Genomic DNA, 18,393 nt, shown 5'->3' on the forward strand with positions numbered 1-18,393 from the left:
TCATTTTTGTACATAAGATGAATCAGCTTATATCATATGACTCTGTGTGGTTTGGTTGGGCCTTTGTTACGGTTTGAATTTCAAGCACTCGATATTGATTTTAGATGGGTAAAAGCTAATCGAGACTCGGCTTGTCTAATGGTTCCGTGTGTTAGAAATACGGTGTCGCTACTAAATCACTTATATCCCTACCTCCTTGTGCCAAAACCGGTATCAAAACGGCTCGGAAACCTGTTCCAAAGAAATCTCACTGGTCATGGGGCATAGACATATGTGAATATTCGACCCATCGAGTGCTTCAAAATTATGTTTTATTCATACATCATATATAATATATTTAGGTGAAGGTTATTCAAGTCAAAAGCAGACTATTTGCATCTGAAGGAGCTCCGAACAGGCTTATCGAAGGAAGCAAGCCATTTTCCCTTCAACTGTAAAAACCCCCCCATCGAAAGCGTTTAGCGCCGTCACGACGACTTGGGGAAAGTATCCTTTTCGCACAATTGTGTAAATCATAACTGTATATTAAGTAAGTAATGCTTTTCGAACCTCACTTGGTCTTAATATTAGCTATTTGACCCTAACTGTGAACTAGCGAATTACTAGCCCTCGACGTTCCAGCACATAGTGTATTAATACGAATACTTATGCTAATACGATTCAATAGCCATGATTCGAAATTTCTCTCGCGTACTGGATTGACTTTACCTAAATCAAGACTAAAAGGCTTTTAGACACCTGCATTATAGGCCAAAATTGAAAGCACTTAAACATCCCATGCTTAAAGTCTTGCCTGTAAAACATCTGAAACGTGACTCTTGAGACGCTCAAAACCCATTTCCAAGTCGCGAAGTTGGTCATCTATATCCTCGAGACCAACTTGAATCCTCAATGCATAACCAAAATGAGACCAGGTCCTAATTCTGTCCCTTGACGTAGAGTTTACAGGAATAAGCAGAGACTCATAACCACCCCATGAGTACCCAAGCTTGAATATTTGCATCTTTTCAAGCATATCCTTGAGCCCAGCTCTGGAGAATTGATCCTTTAGTATGAAGGTGAAAACGCCTGTTGAGCCGCTGTAATCTCTTACCCAAAGGCTGTGACCTGGACAATCTTCAAATGCAGGGTGAAGAATTCTCTCAACTTCATTTCTTGCTTCCAGCCACTCAGCGAGAATTAGTGCCTTGCGTTCTGCTTCCTTGACACGTAGTTGTAGAGTGCGAAGCCCTCTTAGAGCCAAGTGACAATCATCAGCACCTGGAAGCATACCCATAGCGTCATATGTACTTCTAAGTGCAGGCCAACAACGGCTATTGGCACTTGTCAGTCCGAGAAGAAGATCTGAGTGACCACCAACGTACTTCGTTCCTGCTTCGACAGAGATGTCAATCCCATAATCATGAGCCTTGAAAAACAGAGGGGTAGCCCAAGTGTTGTCTAATACAGTCTTCACATTATGCTTCTTGGCTACTTTGACAATCGCTGGCACATCCTGTATTTCCATGGTCTGTGAACAAGGACTCTCCAAGAATATGAGGCTAGTATTTGTTTTGATTAATTCCTCAATGTCCTTCCCAATTAGTGGGTCATAGAATTCGCTATTAACTCCAAATTTACGTAGGACATTGTTGCAGAAATTTGCCGTTGGACCATAAACACTGATGGGAAGCAAGATGTGATCCCCATGCTTTACCACACTCAAAATAGCCAGTGAAATGGAGCCCAGCCCAGTTGGCGAAAGAACTGTACCAGCAGCCCCAGTCAGTTCGGTCCAGGAATCCTCTAGATTAGCAATGGTTGGCGAACCGGCAGTCCCATACCAAAACCGTCCTCCCAAACTCTCGAGACTTTCGAGATTTGGGTGAATAACCGTTGAACCTTTGTATAGTGATGGATTTAAGAATCCCTCCTGCTTACTAGGATTTCTCCCAAGCAATGATAGGACTGTACCTGCGTTGAACTCAGATAAATCTTTAGAAGCGTGCATTATTGATTGTTACTCTTATTTCTTAGAACAGAACACAAAAAACGAGGAATGATACGAGAGAACTCTAAAACTCAGTCGTATTAATATGGGTGTAAGTGATATCAAGAATCACTTGGAACAGTGGTCCTTATCTACTCATCTTGAATCAAAAAGTGCTCGAATAACTTGTACGAGAAATTCTTATAGATTGTGAGACCACGAAGATTAGTTTTCTGGTTATCTTAGGACTCAAGTAGAGCGGTGTTATAAACCTTAAAGCTGTAATGCCGCTTTTCTGCTCGCTCGAAAATAATGAAGAAGGCGGTGTTATAGTATTATAACACCGCCCATCGACCAAAGAGAGGGTTTCAATGTTGCAAACATGCCTGAATGCAGTTAACGGAAAGCGGCTCTATACCAGGCCAGGTCAGCACTCATTCTTTGTGACTGGAATCAATTGGCGACAGGTAAACAAAACAATTCATGAAGGTGACACTCTCCAAAGCTATCGACATCAAGTAGATGTTAAGAAGGAATGCTTAGGAAATCTGGCTGATATATAGCATTCTACCTCTTAGATTGTCTCCATAAGTGAAAATAGCATCCTCGAAGCATTGGTCTGCTCCATGACGGCCAAGGATTAGAACTTTGGTCCTCACTCTCAGAACATCAGCGCATGGTCGACAGAATTCAATCTTAAAATTTTCGTGCTAGCTTCTGCTTCCAACTCAAAAGATACAATCGCATCATCTTGTCGTTGACCACTTCTTTTTCGTTCGAGTCATATGGCGTAAACTTAGTTACAAGGAATTAAATCGCGAATCTGGAGCTTATGACGTCTTTTGACACACTTAATGAATTATTTGAATTCCTTACTGACCTTCTCTAGTTTGCTTGGAAAGGTTGATGGCTGATTCTCAACTTTCTCAAATGTAAGAGAGCATACGCCATTGAGATGTGGATTATTTACAAATATTTACATATCTGTAATATTGGTTAAAATCATTTAACTTTTTTCAGATGCTGCTTCTCGAGAAATTCGGAAAGCCTAGTGCCTTCCAAAGAGCCCTATTTTAGCATGGACGGTGCTACTAGTCCCAACTACCTTCAACTGCTCTGAAAATCTCCGAAACTATCAGTCCCGTTTTCTTCATAACAGCATAATGGCAGTAAAGTCTACGTATGAAGATTTGCAAGTCTCGTTGGTAGACCCAATTGTTATTCAAATACTTCCAATTCAAGGTACGTCCTGAAAACTACTCAGTTCTTCAAGAGTGGCACTCTCAGCGTTGACAATCAAGAAGAGATCTCAGTGGACGCCTGGTGTATTTTATTACGATCGCTTTTGAGCCGCTTTATGCTCATAAACATGGTAACTACTATGCCCCTTGTCGTGCCAAGATTGCTGAATCTCGCACCACGCCCTATTTCACTTCTGCAAATACCTCCAAGGCATCATACAGTTGCCCAAAAAGCCCTTCGTGCCAACTTCTCAATTCCCTCCATTCACTCTCCGGTAGAGTCACATTCATCATATGCAACCAACCACCAACGATAATGTCTGCATAGCTAGCTCTTGTACCAAGTAGAAAAGGCCCACTGGTGTCTCTCAAGAATACCTTAGCTAGTCCACCTAGCGTATCACGGAGCGAATCCTTGACCTTCTCTCGCTGCTCGCCTACCAAAGCAAAGTCTTCCCAGCGCGTAGCACCTGCACGTCTGACAAATTCCGCCTTACTGGTCTCAGCAGTAGCTGGATCCAACGGGAAACACTGAATTGCAAGCTGCACATGTACTGTAAAGGCTGCATCAACATTCATGTTGAACCTGGCATATTCAGGAAAGTCAGTCTCGTTACATTCTGAGAGTGGTACCGCCGGGACAAGATCGTGGCTGAAAACGTAGTCTAGCTTTTGAGATGGGAAGAGATCGCCTACGCCAGCGTTCGGATATGTCTTTTGTAGGTAGACCGCGATATCGAAGGAGTCGCCAACTAACGAATTGGTAGCTGGGTCTTCGATGATTGGCAGAGTAAAGAAGTCGTTGCCATCAGGAAATTTGCGACAGGGTGGTACATTGAGACCTTCACGAACTTTTGGAATGTCGGGTAAACCTACCAACGAAGTCGAGTATCGAAGGCCTTTAAAGTTGAGTGCCTGTCGAGTTTTCCAGGGATTTGGTGAACAACAGTTCTTTTCAACTGGCGGGCGCATGGCGATGTCATAAAAGACAATGGGCTTCGAGTTCGAGGTCGCTGACATGAGAAGTGATGGAAATGTGATGGCTTTCTAAGAATCAAATGACCTGGCAGCCGGAATAAGTGCAGCGTTGTAGCGAATAACCTCATTAACAAGCTGTGTAATCAGGGCATTATTCATACGTTTTACACTTTCGTTCACGAACTAAACCATATGATTCAGGGTAATTGCCATATATGATATGGAGAAGGTTCTATATGTTCAAACCTTAGCAGTGACTTGGACATGATAGCAGCCAATACCGCCCTCCCGTTTAAATCCACAAGAGACCTACAATGCAGCTAGGTAGATTTAGTTACGAAATGTCCGGGACCAATTACTTACTTTGCCTTTTGGATTGAGATATTTAAATCTAGTACTTTGATTTTTCTCCGTTCTTAGAGTATACTCAGCCATGATCGAACTCATTATAGCTTGCAATTGGTGAGTTTGCTGAGGGTTGCCCTCTCTCTATAACACTCGAGATGCAAAATTCAACCTCGACAGCACCAGATCTGAAACATACTCAATAGCGAACGCCAAGTGCGGAGCAATATACACCCCCCATACTAAGAGTTTGATGTTATTCCAAAACCCTATGCAGTTGTATGAGAGAGTGATTTCGTGATATATGTTCATCCGAGACGCTCTTCGCTATTCGTTATCTTTCCAACTTCCCTGAGTCAATTGCATATTCCATTCTTAAACAACCATCCTTAGTAGTATTCGCACAAGTAGTCCAATAATTTTCGATAAGTAAGCAAGCAACAGAATTCGCATGATCATACACAATATGACACCAAATGCAAAGTGTACATCCATCTAGGAACTGACATGTTTACTCGTTCGGAATTTTAAGCATTTCAGGATGATCTGCACACAGGAGAAGAAACTAGCTGTTGAAGATTGGGCCAAAAGTAAACTCGGATCTTATCTAGGTTACAACGGAAACCATGCAGACAAGCAGTTTAGCGGATGGCAAATCAGAATCCTTATGTCAAGTATTCCTACATGATGGTGCTACTAATTAGGTACCAAGTTGTGAAAAAAAGTCTCTTTTTATCGCTAGTATCCACTTAAAAGATTTGACGCTCAGAGTCCTGATTATTGATTTCCCGGAGAACTTTGCAAAGATTACCGACGGCTACCACTTAGGAGGACCGTTTCCGGTAACGACACTTCCAGCGCCAATGACACTATTATCCCCAATGGACACGCCTAGCAAAAATAACCACACTTGCGCCGATCCATACGTTGTTTCCTATGGTAACGGGAAGTGCGAATTTCAGCCCTTCGTTCTCTCGACTGATGTCCCGCCGTGTATATGTTAGGCGCGACAAACACATTCTTGCCTATAGGTACACGCGCGCCATCTAGAATAATGAGGTTGTGATTCGCATAGATATTATCGCCAACAAGTATATTTGAGCCATAATCACAATAAAAAGACAGAACTCTCACCTTTGGGTATTCCCATCGGGGTACAGATCAAGAGCGAAGCGATCACATCAGCATGAGAAATGATTTTCGGTGGATCAACGAACCCCAGAGCTGGGAGCGTAAGGAAAATTCTTTGACAGTAACAACTGATGAGAAGACAGACTTCTGGAACACAACATGGTACGGTTTTAAGAAATTTTCTGGCCACATATATGGATGTGATGTGACCGGTAACTTCACTTTCCAGGTGAAGGTCAAAGCTAATTTTACAAAGCTTTACGATCAGGCAGGGATCATGGTAATGACGGACGAAGATCATTGGTTGAAATCGGGCATCGAATATAATGATGGTGCTCCTGCAATAGGAAGCGTCCTAAGTCTTGGGCACTCTGACTGGGCAACTGGTGTATTTCCCGGGAGTGCCGATTTGTTTTGGATGCGTCTGACCCGCAAAGGCGACAGCTTGCGGCTGCAGTATTCTGCTGATGGAGAAATCTGGCCCTTATTACGAGTAGCGCATTTCCCGGTCGGTGAAAAATGCACGGTGGGTGTTATGTGCTGTACGCCTGAACGCGGCGGCCTGTTGGTTCAATTCGAGGACTTTTCACTCTCAGAACCGCTCGACAAGGAGCTCCATGATCTTTCATGATCTTGAATAATCTTTAATGAATTTTTGAGCATTGTTCTCCTATCAGTGCTCAAGTGGCAATTCTAATTAATGGACATAAAAAGAAGTTATGTCCATGAGCGTTATGGTTATTCAAACTTAACTTTCACTTCTATTTTTCGTCTGTATTTTTTTCCTTAATGTATGAAGTTCATGTCTCTTTCTGATTTACACACAATTCATCTTTTGTCACAAACAACCGATTACACTTTGTGTTGGCCTGCGACATTACCATGAGCATCGTAGGCATAAAAACATTTCACAGTGCTGGCGGATTTATAGTATGAACTTCAGAAACTCGCAATTTGAATCTTATTTCTTATTCGCAATCTTCTGGCGATATATAAAGCTTGTCTGCAATGTTAGGCCTAAAGTAATCTAGTTAGACTCCAGTAAGGAGAAAAGGAAATCAGCTTGAGGCGCTACTCGACTTCAGATATTGTCAAACTGCTCTTCTGGGAGGCAGATGGCATTTGTCGTATATTCAGAGCATCATGGGTAAAAACTCAGCAAATGCTTCTATTATTTGTTCATGAAGATTAGGAAGCTTTTCGAAGAGGAAATCGTCCGACACGCCATGTATGATTTGGTTCTTCGTTGGGTACGAAACCAAAACTCCTTTTTCTGCAACTTTCATATTAAGACCGTCCAGAACTTGCTTGAGTTGAGCATAACATTTATGACCTCCATGACCTCCATAAGTAACGATCATTACTGGTTTACCTGCCCACTCGTTGTACAAATAGTCGATTGCGTTCTTTAGGCATGCAGGGTATCCCCAATTATACTGAGGAGCGATAATGATAAATGATTCATAACTGGAGATCTCTTTACTCCATCTTCTTGTTATTTCATGTGTGTAATCCTCTGAACGTTTTATCGTTGCAGGGATTTTAGGTTCGTCAAACATGGGTAGGTTCCAAGCCTGCAAATCAATCACAGAGATCTCAAAGGAATACTTCCACTGCTCATTGTTGATCGTACCTACAATATACTCAGCTATCTCAGGGTTAAGTCTGGCACTTCGAGTAGATCCAAGAAGGACCCCAATTCTAGGCGGACTCATTTGTTACCGTATTACTTGTACGTGTATGTAAGCTAGCAACATGATAAGGAATGAGTACGTGTTCTTTCGCAGGTATCTGCCTCACTTTTATATGATGGATGAGGTGCGTTTTCATTAACACGATTTGATCGGACTTGGACAGAAGAAAATGCCAAGTCAAAAAAAACGGAAATAAAAATCCATTATTGAAATAAAGTCCTTCTTATCTATCCAAAAGTCGTTCCAAACTGTTCATGTAAGGCATTCTTTCTAGCAAAACACTAGCTTATGGTAGTACGGCCGAGTCAATCCATCAGATGATATCACCATTAAAAAAGACTCTTACACGTTCGAGACGGATGGAATTCTAAGTGATAATCGAGTCAGGTGGTCTCGTCATCTTGGCACATCTTAAGAGTATCAGCGTCTAAGCTCAGCCATTTATTAACCAATGCTGTTTCAGCACTAGTTTGAATGCAAAAAAAACGACTGCTGTCAAATCGATAATTTTAAGATGACGAGGGAAGCTGAGTAGTGTTTCACATTACGTACTCACTATGAGTAAATCAAATTTTTAATTCGATAGTACTTCAGCTAATGAACAAAGTGAAACACCACCCTCTGACGTGTATTCACTCTGCGTTTAGACTCGGCGGCTCTTGAGGTCCAATTCAGAGGGTTTGAAGACATGGCCATTTCCTGAAAAGTATGTCTTCCTTCATCAGTTCAAAGTATTTTAAATCCATTTGAGACTCGAAAACAAACATTCAAGCACCACTCCTCAGAGTTTCTAGATTATCGATACGCAATTAAATCGGAGATGGAATGCTTATAATTCCCTTTTTATGTTTAAGGTGCTGAGTATCGGAAGAGAGGGGTGAATATTGATGTAGCCTGGTTGGATCGAACTACAAGGCTTCATTGGAGATGATAGGAAAGTGAAGCGATCGTGGTAACCAGACAAACCATTTCGCAGCTCATGTAGCAGGAAAGGGAGTTAGCAGTGGACATTGGGATTCTGACGAACAACCATGGTTCTCTGGACACTATGGAAGATTGTGCAAGGGAGTATAGATAGTAAAGATGCAAAGCAAGGGCTGCGCACCCGGATATTCTGAATTAGGTCACTTTTGAACGGTAATACGACGTAGCTGGCTATTGAAATCACAAGATTGTAACAAAAGCTTCTCCAGGGATGTAATTGGTTTATTTATGAGAGCTGTAGTGAGTTAAAAGTATCTTTTGTACGTCGTTGAACTCATTTGTCACCCAAATCATGTTTAGTTCTGTAGAACTTGTTAAGTTGAATAGCACGGCTGACAAATTAACTTCGAAGTTAATGATAAAGGTGGAAGAATAAACAACGATTAATACTAAAGCGCAAATGGTCTATGTGCCGCCACCCCATTGTAGTTTATAACTCACTCTCAATTTCTTGAAACATTACATTGTAATCTATTAACCTAGTTCCGCAGCAATGGCTGAAATGTGAGGCAATGGGTAATCTTACTCTGAAAGACCTGTGAAAACTATAAAAGTGTGGCAAAAAGAAGTGTATAGCAAAACTACAGACAGAAATAATAGGGACCGAAAACTCGTGAAGGATAAGTGGAGAGCCTCCGAAAGTTCAGGTATATTATTGATGGAGAAGACTCGAGAAAAAAGTGAGTTGTGACTAACAAAATTTGGTTCGAAATCGTGGCAGCTATCAAGAGTTTACTTTGCAAGCAGAAGAGTTAGTTATTGAGGAGGCTATATAATCGAACGTGGCCCACGTCTTCTCTACCTCGTCCAGATTATTGAAAGAGCTAACGGTTGTCACAGAACTCGTAATAATAAGCAACTGATATTCCAAAGGCCCAATAGTGATACTATCACTATACTGCCATACGCCCTAAAAAATTGGCCACATTCCTGATGAAAAAAGCCACTTAAGAGCCATCGAAGGGCCCTAATTAGCGGCTGTGGTATTAGTAGGTCTGCGGTATCAATGCTGATGAGATACGGTTTATCTTAGTAAGCTTGGAACTAATTTGAAAAGCCTCTTCGGTTACCCATTAAATATCTTTACCTGCACATCAATTATTTCTTACTGATCAACCCTAGAGTACCACTGATGAGAGGGACGAGGATCATATCAGTGTGATTGGAGGGGGGGCATGTTCTGCTTAGGCAGCAGCTGGTGTCAAAACGGTTTCAATGTGACCAATGGCCGTTGATAGCCGGACTCTCAGGCAGGTTAGCCAAACCATCCTTAGTAACATGCAGAATATCGATGGAATCGTGCCACCATTCATCTTTGATATAATGTTCTCGTCATTAGCACCATAATATAAGGACTTTTATAGGTGTTGATATGCTGCTCAAGGACCTAAACCGGGATCAGCCCCAAGACGTGTTATAATGCCTTGATCATTTATCGAAAAAAAAAAGTGACGAATCGTTTATTAAAAATAAGAAAGTAGCATGCTGTGCTTCAACATGATCACGGTCCGTCTTGGTCACTATAAAACAACCAATTGGAATTATTGCAGGGATAGATCACAGGTGGTTGGATGACTCTGATGTGGTAATCGATTGCGAAATAGTACAGCATGATTAAAAATGTCACTGTATGGTGTCGAATTCTACAACGAAGCTAGCTCCAATCATCATCACACTTTTGCGAGGAAGTGGTCCAAAATGATGTGGAACTCAGTCCCTTGGTCCATCTGTAAGCGAAGAATCTTTGCCTCCAGTTGTGTATAAATGAACCGTACCAATTCGGAAATAATGCAGTAAAGCTTTGTGAAGCTTTCTATCTAAGGGGAGAGACCGATTTGTATCTAGTGCATTCGTCAGCGAAGATGAGAAGAAATGGTGGCACATCTACTGCAGTAAATTTTAACGACTCAAAAAGATCAGGTTGGATGAGTTAGAATGGTCTGTATTCCTTTTGATAATTCAATCGGGAGTTCATGATATACCAAATTTTGAAGAGTTCCCCTCTATGCCTTCACCACACTAAAATGTCTGAAGGTTTGTCCAGTAAACATCTAGATCAATCCCGGCTATGGGTCCATTCTTAAAAGTGTCGTTTAATACTTTTAACGTACATGTTCAAACAGTCTATGATTGCGGTCCATGGAATATTTGACCTTGCTGATGTTGTAGGCCTTATGTCTACCTGTCTCCTGCGGTTAAACCATGATTTTGACGAAACGGGAAGTATGGTCCTTTCTGTCTCATCTTAGCTGCAGGAAATCCATATTGTTTTCAATACTTCAGTTTCTGGAGTTTACATAGAATCCCTGTTTCAACTCGCCAACACTTAATAAATTCGTTTTGTTTGTGGAAGATGACAAGGCGTTGACCCTGAAAGATCTGCTATTCAAGAATTGTAGGTCAGTGTTCCTTTTGATTGCTCTATCATGGGCTGGCCTTTAGCATCTTCAAAAGTGCGCTCTGCGTCTGATATCTCATCATGCAGGTGATCTTCGGTGGTGAAGATGGTCGTGGATGCACCAGAGTCGGTCAATAAAAATCTTTCCTCGTTGATCTTTTATCTTTATTCTTAGAACAGTATTGGCTGAGGCCTGAGTTCATCATCAGTGTGGGTTTCATCTGATGTAACCTCTGATTCGAGATTTAAGTCATCGACATGATTAGCCTTGGCCCTAGTTTAAGTCCAATTTTTATGGTCAGGCTGCTTGGATGCTATCTCCTTTTTCTTTGTATTTTACTGGTTTTGCCTGATCTGAGCTCATCTCTAATTTGCTCAGTTCTATTATCACAGTACTTCGCCATACGATCATTTTTGTGACAAATGGAACATTTAACAGCCTTGGTGTTTGTTGTATTGTATTCCAGTCTTCTATTATAAAATGACAAGATTTCCTTCTCGACGGCGTTTATGTTCGGTTCAATCTTGCCAACACATAACTGTGAGTGGATCGACATGAAGTCACCTCTAAGGCCTTGGCTCAGTAATTGGGCCTTGGTCTTTGGAACAAGGGTGTTGCCATCTTCTTCCCATTCGGCGATGGCCGTCTTTACCTTGTTAATGTACACCTTGGGTTGATATTTTCCATCGTATGTGAAACTCATTAGTCTTTTCATCGCATCAAAGTTGTCCTCATAGGTGATCTTTTCGAACGCTATTGAAATGATTTCCGACATTGAAAATCCTTCATCCTGGGCTACTTTTATCCAGGGTGGATAGTTCTCTGGGCTAACGCAATCGTTGAAAACATGTTCAATGTGCCACGATTCTGCCATCGTTGGTTGCCTTTTAGTTTCACCGAATGAATTCGGAATAATGTCCTTGCAGTTTATTCTTTCAAGATAAAAGGCGAACTTCTTCATCCACTTATTGAACCCTTTTACGTCAGTGAGCGGTTCTGGTCGGATCATGGAAACGAGCATATTCATCGAGTTGTAGCTATTTCCAGCGGAACTCGTTGACTGTCCATCCTTTTGTGGATGGAATTCAGTGCTTACATTATCCGAGCACGACGATGCATTAGCCGGTCGATAAGAATGTTCAGGTCTTGTGCTTCCGAAGTCGCTGTATCCGTGATATGGTGGACGGAATCGTCCTCCCTGCATCATATGGTCCATCATCATTTCCTGGTATTGACCTGGGAACATTTCAAATAGTGGAACCATCATTGGAAATTGATAAGGCATTTGGCCTAATATCCAATGGGAGGAATCTTAGGATCCTTGGAACTCTGATTATCTTCAGGCGAGAAGCCTGCTGTGGTGGTTGGTCGCCAAACTAAAATTTTTTTTATTAGCCAGTGTACGAAGGCTGCAAGCAAAGGGGAAAAGACCGAGGCTAGTCATGTTTAAGCCGTCAGACAGTTTGATCTTGGTCTGGATGGGGTAACTGGACCCTGCGAATATAATGCAATGCATAACTACGGCTTGCACAGAATTTGATCCAATTGGAGTGTCTCGGAGTTTGTGCCCAAAGTGGACTATCGTCAACGCTTCAGGGGCTTTTGCCCCTTCTGCGTAAATCTCGTTTACCTTCACCACCTTTGCCATGGAAACTGGGCATTTTTTGGGTTTTTTTCTTTGTAAACTAGGAAGACGGTTCTTTCCGCGAGATTTAGTCAATCATACAATCGTCATTTACTGACAACCATAACTATTTGTTAACTCAATTACGTCCCCTTGGTGACCGGAGTTAAACGGTGCATTTTTTCTTAATTACTTCATCTCTCCCGATACAAGATCTATCACGCTACCATAATGATTCTGGCTTCTCTTCTAGTATTCCTGCTGATTCCACATAAAGCTTTTTGTGATGACACCGGAAAGGAAGGGGATGCATATCAACAAATTAATGAGGGGATTGGAAACGTTGCAGCTTGGGGAATTAGTTTAATCAAACCTTCCTTCCAGGGAGCCTTTTCATATGGGGCTAGCAAAGTTGCTAGTGAAGCTATGCTGGCATGTGGTGTTTGCGTCAGGAATAATGAAGATCCTAATGTTAAATGCCAGCAGGCACTTGAATGGGCAGCCAGAACAATTGCATTATCGGCTTTTGGTGGTCATGCATACAACAACGGTGCTCTGAAGAGAGAAGGGGATCCATCCTATGATTGGTATCACGCGGTCGAAAAATTGCTTGACGGAGACAGCATCAGGGCTTTCTTAAGTGATTTTATATCTTTCGTCTGGGACAGGATCCATCTGGTCCCTCATTTGTTTTATACAATAGTAAATTGGATTCTATCCTTAACGTCTCGCTTCATGAGGGAGCTGGTGGAGTTGGTGTCGTTTCTGCTAGTCACCCTAAAAGCAACTCTACATTAACCAAGAGAGAACAAATGTAGCCACTCTGTCAAGGGCAGATGAATGCAGATTATTGCGGTAATCTAGAAGTTGGAGAAATTGATAGTTCTGGAGGATGGTCACACATGGCAGAGTTGGCCGGTCATTATACATTCGCCGATGGTATGACTGAGTATGGATACCACGGATATACAACGAGTTTTACAAAGCTTACCTTCATGACGACAACTAGTCTCAATCTGTTTGGCTAGCTTCCGTCTGTACTTTACCAGCGTAGATGTTTGGCCTGTCTGGACCGACTGTGACACTGGAAAGTAGTTCGCTGCTTTGTGTGTAATTTCTATCGAACTGGTGCGCAAAGTTTCTACAACATCAGGTTCCCGCCTGAGTTCGTTTGCCCATAGTTCTGGTTGTAAACTCTCTTGACAATACAACAATTTAATTTTTAGCATATAGACAGACAAAAATGTAACAGCCCCAAGCGAAGTGTACGTGATATTCAAAAACAAACTTCCTATAATGTATACTCCGGAAAGACTCTACATGAGGAATTTCACCTAAGCAAGCATTTGCATTGGCGTGAAGAAAAAGACTTTTGTTAATGTCATGCCGGAACGCGCCGGTAAGTCACATATCATACTTTCGACTTAAAATGACCGGTCACCAGAGGGAGTGGTGTTATAAACCTTGAAATGCTTCTTTGCCGACGATGGAAAGCTTACTATATTCAGCCTTTGATCATGGTTGAGCCGGAAGGATCTGCGAAGCTGCTTCAAGCTTTAAGATTGCAATACTTCTTTTCCTACTAGGATAAAAAAGCAGTGCAAAAAGGTTTACAAAAAAGTGCCTCATGTGGGAGTGTTGAAACTTGAAACCACGTATGGTGTAGACCACTCATTAGCATTTGATGATAATCATAGCTTTGCGGCGGATACTCGATGGTGAGAACTGAGCGTAACGGGAAGCCGCTTATTGATTGACTTAAGGCATCTGAAATATCAGGTAGAGGAAGTATAGAAGCTAGTCAACTTGCTGAGGCGAGACAAAGGTTTGAATGCCCTGTTTTGATGCAGTGATTCGAGGGTCTGGGAAAAAAGAAGTCTTTTTACTCTCCATGACCTTAAATTTTCAACAGATGGTCTAGCAGGGCTGGTCACTATCCTGTTCTGTACCATCGTGATTGGGTACTGCGATCTTTATGATGCTGGGCTCTAGGCGTGTTTTGCATCTGGAACAGGTTAAATCCCCTTCGAGACGACAGGTTCGGGTTCGTCCCAATCTCCCTAAGTAGACGAGATACTCTCAATTGCGACTGCGGTGCAGTATTATTTTATATTCTGCGTACAGTGCCAAAATTATTGCAAGTGCAGCTTGTATCCCTAAGCCACAAGTTGTTATGAGGCAGAATTTTTAGACCGACGACTTATTTGGATGCCCGGGATGGTCTGCTGAAAAATTGCTCCTAACAGCAGCGCGAGCAGCTTTCGCTATTACTGGACGGGCTGATTGGTATTGTCTGTGGGCACAGCAGTGCTGTATCAATTTTTTCAGCAAGAAACCTAACACTATTGATTGCGCTAATACCTCTTGCGGTAATATTGTGATCACCGGCGGATCTTTATACCCTTTAGTCGATAAACATACAAAGTTGCACGTTTGTTTGAAAAACTTCTCCTGCCATTAGGCAATTTAAGATCGCTTTCCAAGTCTGATCTGTTATTAATCGTCAAACTCTCTAGGAGGCGAGCATGAACCGGCTCTTTGCCACAGAACTTTCGATGATGGAAACCTGACGCGCTCTTAATGGCCGAGGGTATTGGTGTACGTTAAGGTGGTACTTCCACCCACTTACCATGTTAAAATTGTTCCGATCTCCGCGTAAGTCAGATAATTTTTACGGTCTTTTCAATTCCTATGCGTAACCTAACTGGCAACACACTAACTACCCTTTTGTTAGACAAGAAACTTTCTCATATCACTCTGCTCACTCAATGTGAAGACGGGTCGCAAAACTGCAGTAGCTCAATCAAGACACCGCCAGCAGAGGGTAAAGAGCTCATTATGAATGCTACAGAGACAGAAACCGTAGCTCAATAAACGCAAAGAGTGTCTATGCTGAAAAAAAATGCTACGAAACTTAGGCCTACCTTCAAAATGTGACCTGAGAATTAAATGGGCGGAGAATAGAGTTTGTGGCGAGAAGGGCGATCAAAATGCTCAAGTTCACATCAAGATTTTTACGCAGGATGTTATAGTTTGTCTTCACATTCGAGATATCTCATTTTGCGCGGTAGGTTCTTGGCAACGATGAAGGATATATTCTTAAACAAATTCAGAAACGACTGGCAATTGTAGAGGACCATGTCACGAAGCCACAATAGTCACTATGAACTGCTTTTGAGATGCCAAGCTGGCTTACTACTATATCTTCTCGCGCAATTGCCTCACGCACGCTCTGTCGAGCAGCATTTGTTGAAATGCCAGAAGGCCTCAGGAAACATGCTGATAAAACCTACGCCATCATTACGGTATTCAGCAAGCCCTTTCCTTTTCAAGCGTTGCTTACAGCTCTCTTCATTGATCAAGATTTTCAATGTTATATGGAACAGAGCAGCACGGATACATATGACTCTCCTGGCTTAGCATAATGTAACCATCTAGGTAAGATGATATAATGGATTCTACCTAACGTATGAACAGGGTTTATTAAACGCCTTTAGCCCTTAGCCAGTCGCAAACCTGACAGAAGTGAAACTTGTGAGCTACAATAGTTGTAAATATGATCTATTCTGACCGTGGGCGTCTAAACTGATCTCGATATGCTTGAAGGGTGCTTTTTAGAAAAGTGCTTATTACATGCACTCTAACGTTCTCTGTGATCGCCGCGTGATAAAAGAAGAGGTTTAAAAGGTTGCGTACTAATACTTGGGTCCAGTGTTTACCGTGCCATTATATGCACTGCAATTGGTTCGTTTTCGCGAGGGTGTTTACGAGCTAGAAACACTTGAAAAATCTCTTGGTCCCGTGATTCGATCATTGCTGAGGAGTTAAACTTACTGACCAATGTTTGAAGTTTCAATTACCGGAGAGTTAAGCAGGAGCTACAGCGAAGAGCAAGTAAATCCTCTGCACGTTAATTTTAATTATCATTGTTTACTTTTTTACATCTATCTTCAATTCTTAAAATACTTTTTCATCATCACATTTTCGGTAATTTGGTTCAGTTGAACAAAACATGATTTCAAAAACATTCAAAAGAGACTTCAGTTACACTACAGCTTATGTCATAAATACAACAGTCACATATCCGAACAAGCGTTAAATCACAGATGAGATATTAAAATCCAACCAAGCTGTAATAGCATTCAAAAGCGACATATGAATTACTATACCAGTATGGAGACACTTGCTTTGCAGCTTTGTAATATACGCTCCCTTGTACGGTCTCTCACAGCTCTTAGAAAGCCATCATAGATATTCGTGGTATTCCAGTGCCCACTTCTAACTCTCTTTGTGTTGTGGTTGGTCTGTTTACAATCGATTCATGCTCGCTCGCTCTTCGGACAGACGAAATGGGTAAAGCATTCTTGCGGGATCTTTCGAAATATTTGAACCTCTGTAATTAATCAGTTCTTAGTAAAGTACATGGTACAAGGAAATGACTATCCTATTTTAGAGTCTTTCTATGGAACTATCTAAGCACGGCCTGCTTTTTTCCCAAAAGGACGTCTTCATTACACTCCGGTTGCCTCTGACCTGGGCAACTTCATACCAGCGCATCATCAAACTTTGGTAAAAGCCTTTGTTAAGATAGCACTCCTTGATGATGTTGGAGTCTGCTTTGGTGAAAACAAGGCTTTCACTGTCAAAAAGCAAATGGCAAGGTGAATTGTTGGTTTCCAAAGCATCAATAAACAAGTCCTTAGGGATTGTAAACGTTAGGTCGCCTAAGGCATCGCTATAACGCACATATTTCTTTTTGTTATTCTTGTACATAATGATAATGACAAGTTCGATTGTGCTGATCTTTTGCAGTCAGCACCAGTACGCTAGAAACCACTTTGTTGGCACTAAGCTCAGACTGTTCAAAAAACAGTTTGGGCTCTGGAAGAAGGTACTCGAACAAAGACTTCGAGGTGTCGACCAATTCACTTTCATCAGATAGATAGATACTCGGCTTCAAGCTCTTGCTGCTCGTCTTCTGTCATAATGAGTCTGACATGTTTAGTGTTCACAATCTTGTATCTCCTCTCTCCTTTAACATTTTGGAGCAAGTAACCGCCGACAGCCATGATCCTGTTTCGATGACACAACGGTTCCACTATGAGCAAGTAGTAGCCATTTGAGGCTCAAAAACAATAGACGTGGAAGGAATTGAAAAAGGGTAATAGGCATAAGTTTTGGGCGTATAATGTGACTTTTTAAACTTGAAAATGAAATACTTTCTGTCGAGGCCAGCAACGTCTCTGACCTTGCTTTTCCTAATTAGGAAAACCAGACTGAGGCAACTGAAACTTCGCACCCAAAGATGTAGTCTACATAACATCATGCCCAGGAACCTGAAAAGCACTGTAAGATCGTAGTGTGGCCGCAACAGTGACGGTCAGATACCAAATAGGACAAAGGAAGTCAACTAGTAAGACGCCAAGTGCAGGTTACAAGGAAGTTGCTTTATCAAGGGACTGAACGGGGAGTGGAAAGATGAGACTATAGCAACTGTCTCATCATGTTCGTAACATGCTACCTAGGTTGCCTCACTGAATGATAAAAGCAGTGGTTTTACAGGTTGCGCGTTGTTCTGAGCAATGTGGTTTATATGGAATCCAAGGAGTCTCGTATTCCCGGAAAAACATAATCGAAGATAAAGGAAACAAGTAGGCCGTACAATGGAGCAGACATAGTTGTAACGAACATAAAGCCAAGTATTGTACAAATGAACTACATAGATAGCTTACGCTTAGCTGAAGAGCCTTCTTGCCTGACCCGTATATCTACGAGAATGTTGTTCATCTCCGAGGTCTTAGAGGATGGTCGGAGAGGAGTTATAGGGCATGTTTCTCGAGGTATTATATAAATGACGAGCATCGCCGGCCGGTAAGGAGTTGGATAGTGGGGTGATTGTGGAGTAAGATGGTGGAGAGATTGTGGAGTTAAGGTTCTGGAGAGAAGATGTGGAGAAAAGNTGTGGAGAAAAGATGTGGAGTAAGATGTGGTGTAAGATGTGGTGTAAGATGTGGTGTAAGATGTGGAG

General features: G+C 41.9%; 6 protein-coding genes across 6 annotated transcripts; 2 read left to right on the forward strand and 4 right to left on the reverse strand.

Annotated features, from left to right (window-relative positions):
- Positions 1-781: 781 nt before the first annotated feature.
- On the reverse strand, positions 782-1,990 carry IRC7 (cysteine-S-conjugate beta-lyase IRC7; the record flags this gene model as incomplete). The annotated part of the gene is made up of 1 exon (XM_003681410.1): positions 782-1,990. The coding sequence occupies one exon, from the start codon at positions 1,988-1,990 to the stop codon at positions 782-784; it is 1,209 nt and encodes a 402-aa protein (XP_003681458.1).
- Positions 1,991-3,393: 1,403 nt separating this feature from the next.
- On the reverse strand, positions 3,394-4,230 carry TDEL0D06640 (uncharacterized protein; the record flags this gene model as incomplete). The annotated part of the gene is made up of 1 exon (XM_003681411.1): positions 3,394-4,230. The coding sequence occupies one exon, from the start codon at positions 4,228-4,230 to the stop codon at positions 3,394-3,396; it is 837 nt and encodes a 278-aa protein (XP_003681459.1).
- Positions 4,231-5,719: 1,489 nt separating this feature from the next.
- REE1 (Ree1p) lies at positions 5,720-6,295 on the forward strand (the record flags this gene model as incomplete). Its single annotated transcript, XM_003681412.1, has 1 exon — positions 5,720-6,295. The coding sequence occupies one exon, from the start codon at positions 5,720-5,722 to the stop codon at positions 6,293-6,295; it is 576 nt and encodes a 191-aa protein (XP_003681460.1).
- Positions 6,296-6,797: 502 nt separating this feature from the next.
- LOT6 (flavin-dependent quinone reductase) lies at positions 6,798-7,379 on the reverse strand (the record flags this gene model as incomplete). Its single annotated transcript, XM_003681413.1, has 1 exon — positions 6,798-7,379. The coding sequence occupies one exon, from the start codon at positions 7,377-7,379 to the stop codon at positions 6,798-6,800; it is 582 nt and encodes a 193-aa protein (XP_003681461.1).
- A 3,675-nt stretch (positions 7,380-11,054) lies between these two features.
- On the reverse strand, positions 11,055-12,026 carry TDEL0D06670 (uncharacterized protein; the record flags this gene model as incomplete). Its single annotated transcript, XM_003681414.1, has 1 exon — positions 11,055-12,026. The coding sequence occupies one exon, from the start codon at positions 12,024-12,026 to the stop codon at positions 11,055-11,057; it is 972 nt and encodes a 323-aa protein (XP_003681462.1).
- Positions 12,027-12,596: 570 nt separating this feature from the next.
- On the forward strand, positions 12,597-13,163 carry TDEL0D06680 (uncharacterized protein; the record flags this gene model as incomplete). The annotated part of the gene is made up of 1 exon (XM_003681415.1): positions 12,597-13,163. One exon carries the CDS (start codon positions 12,597-12,599, stop codon positions 13,161-13,163), a length of 567 nt encoding a protein of 188 aa, XP_003681463.1.
- Positions 13,164-18,393: the final 5,230 nt, after the last annotated feature.

This window comes from Torulaspora delbrueckii, chromosome 4 (assembly GCF_000243375.1).
Source record: "Torulaspora delbrueckii CBS 1146 chromosome 4, complete genome".
In the NCBI taxonomy this organism is placed as follows: domain Eukaryota; kingdom Fungi; phylum Ascomycota; class Saccharomycetes; order Saccharomycetales; family Saccharomycetaceae; genus Torulaspora; species Torulaspora delbrueckii.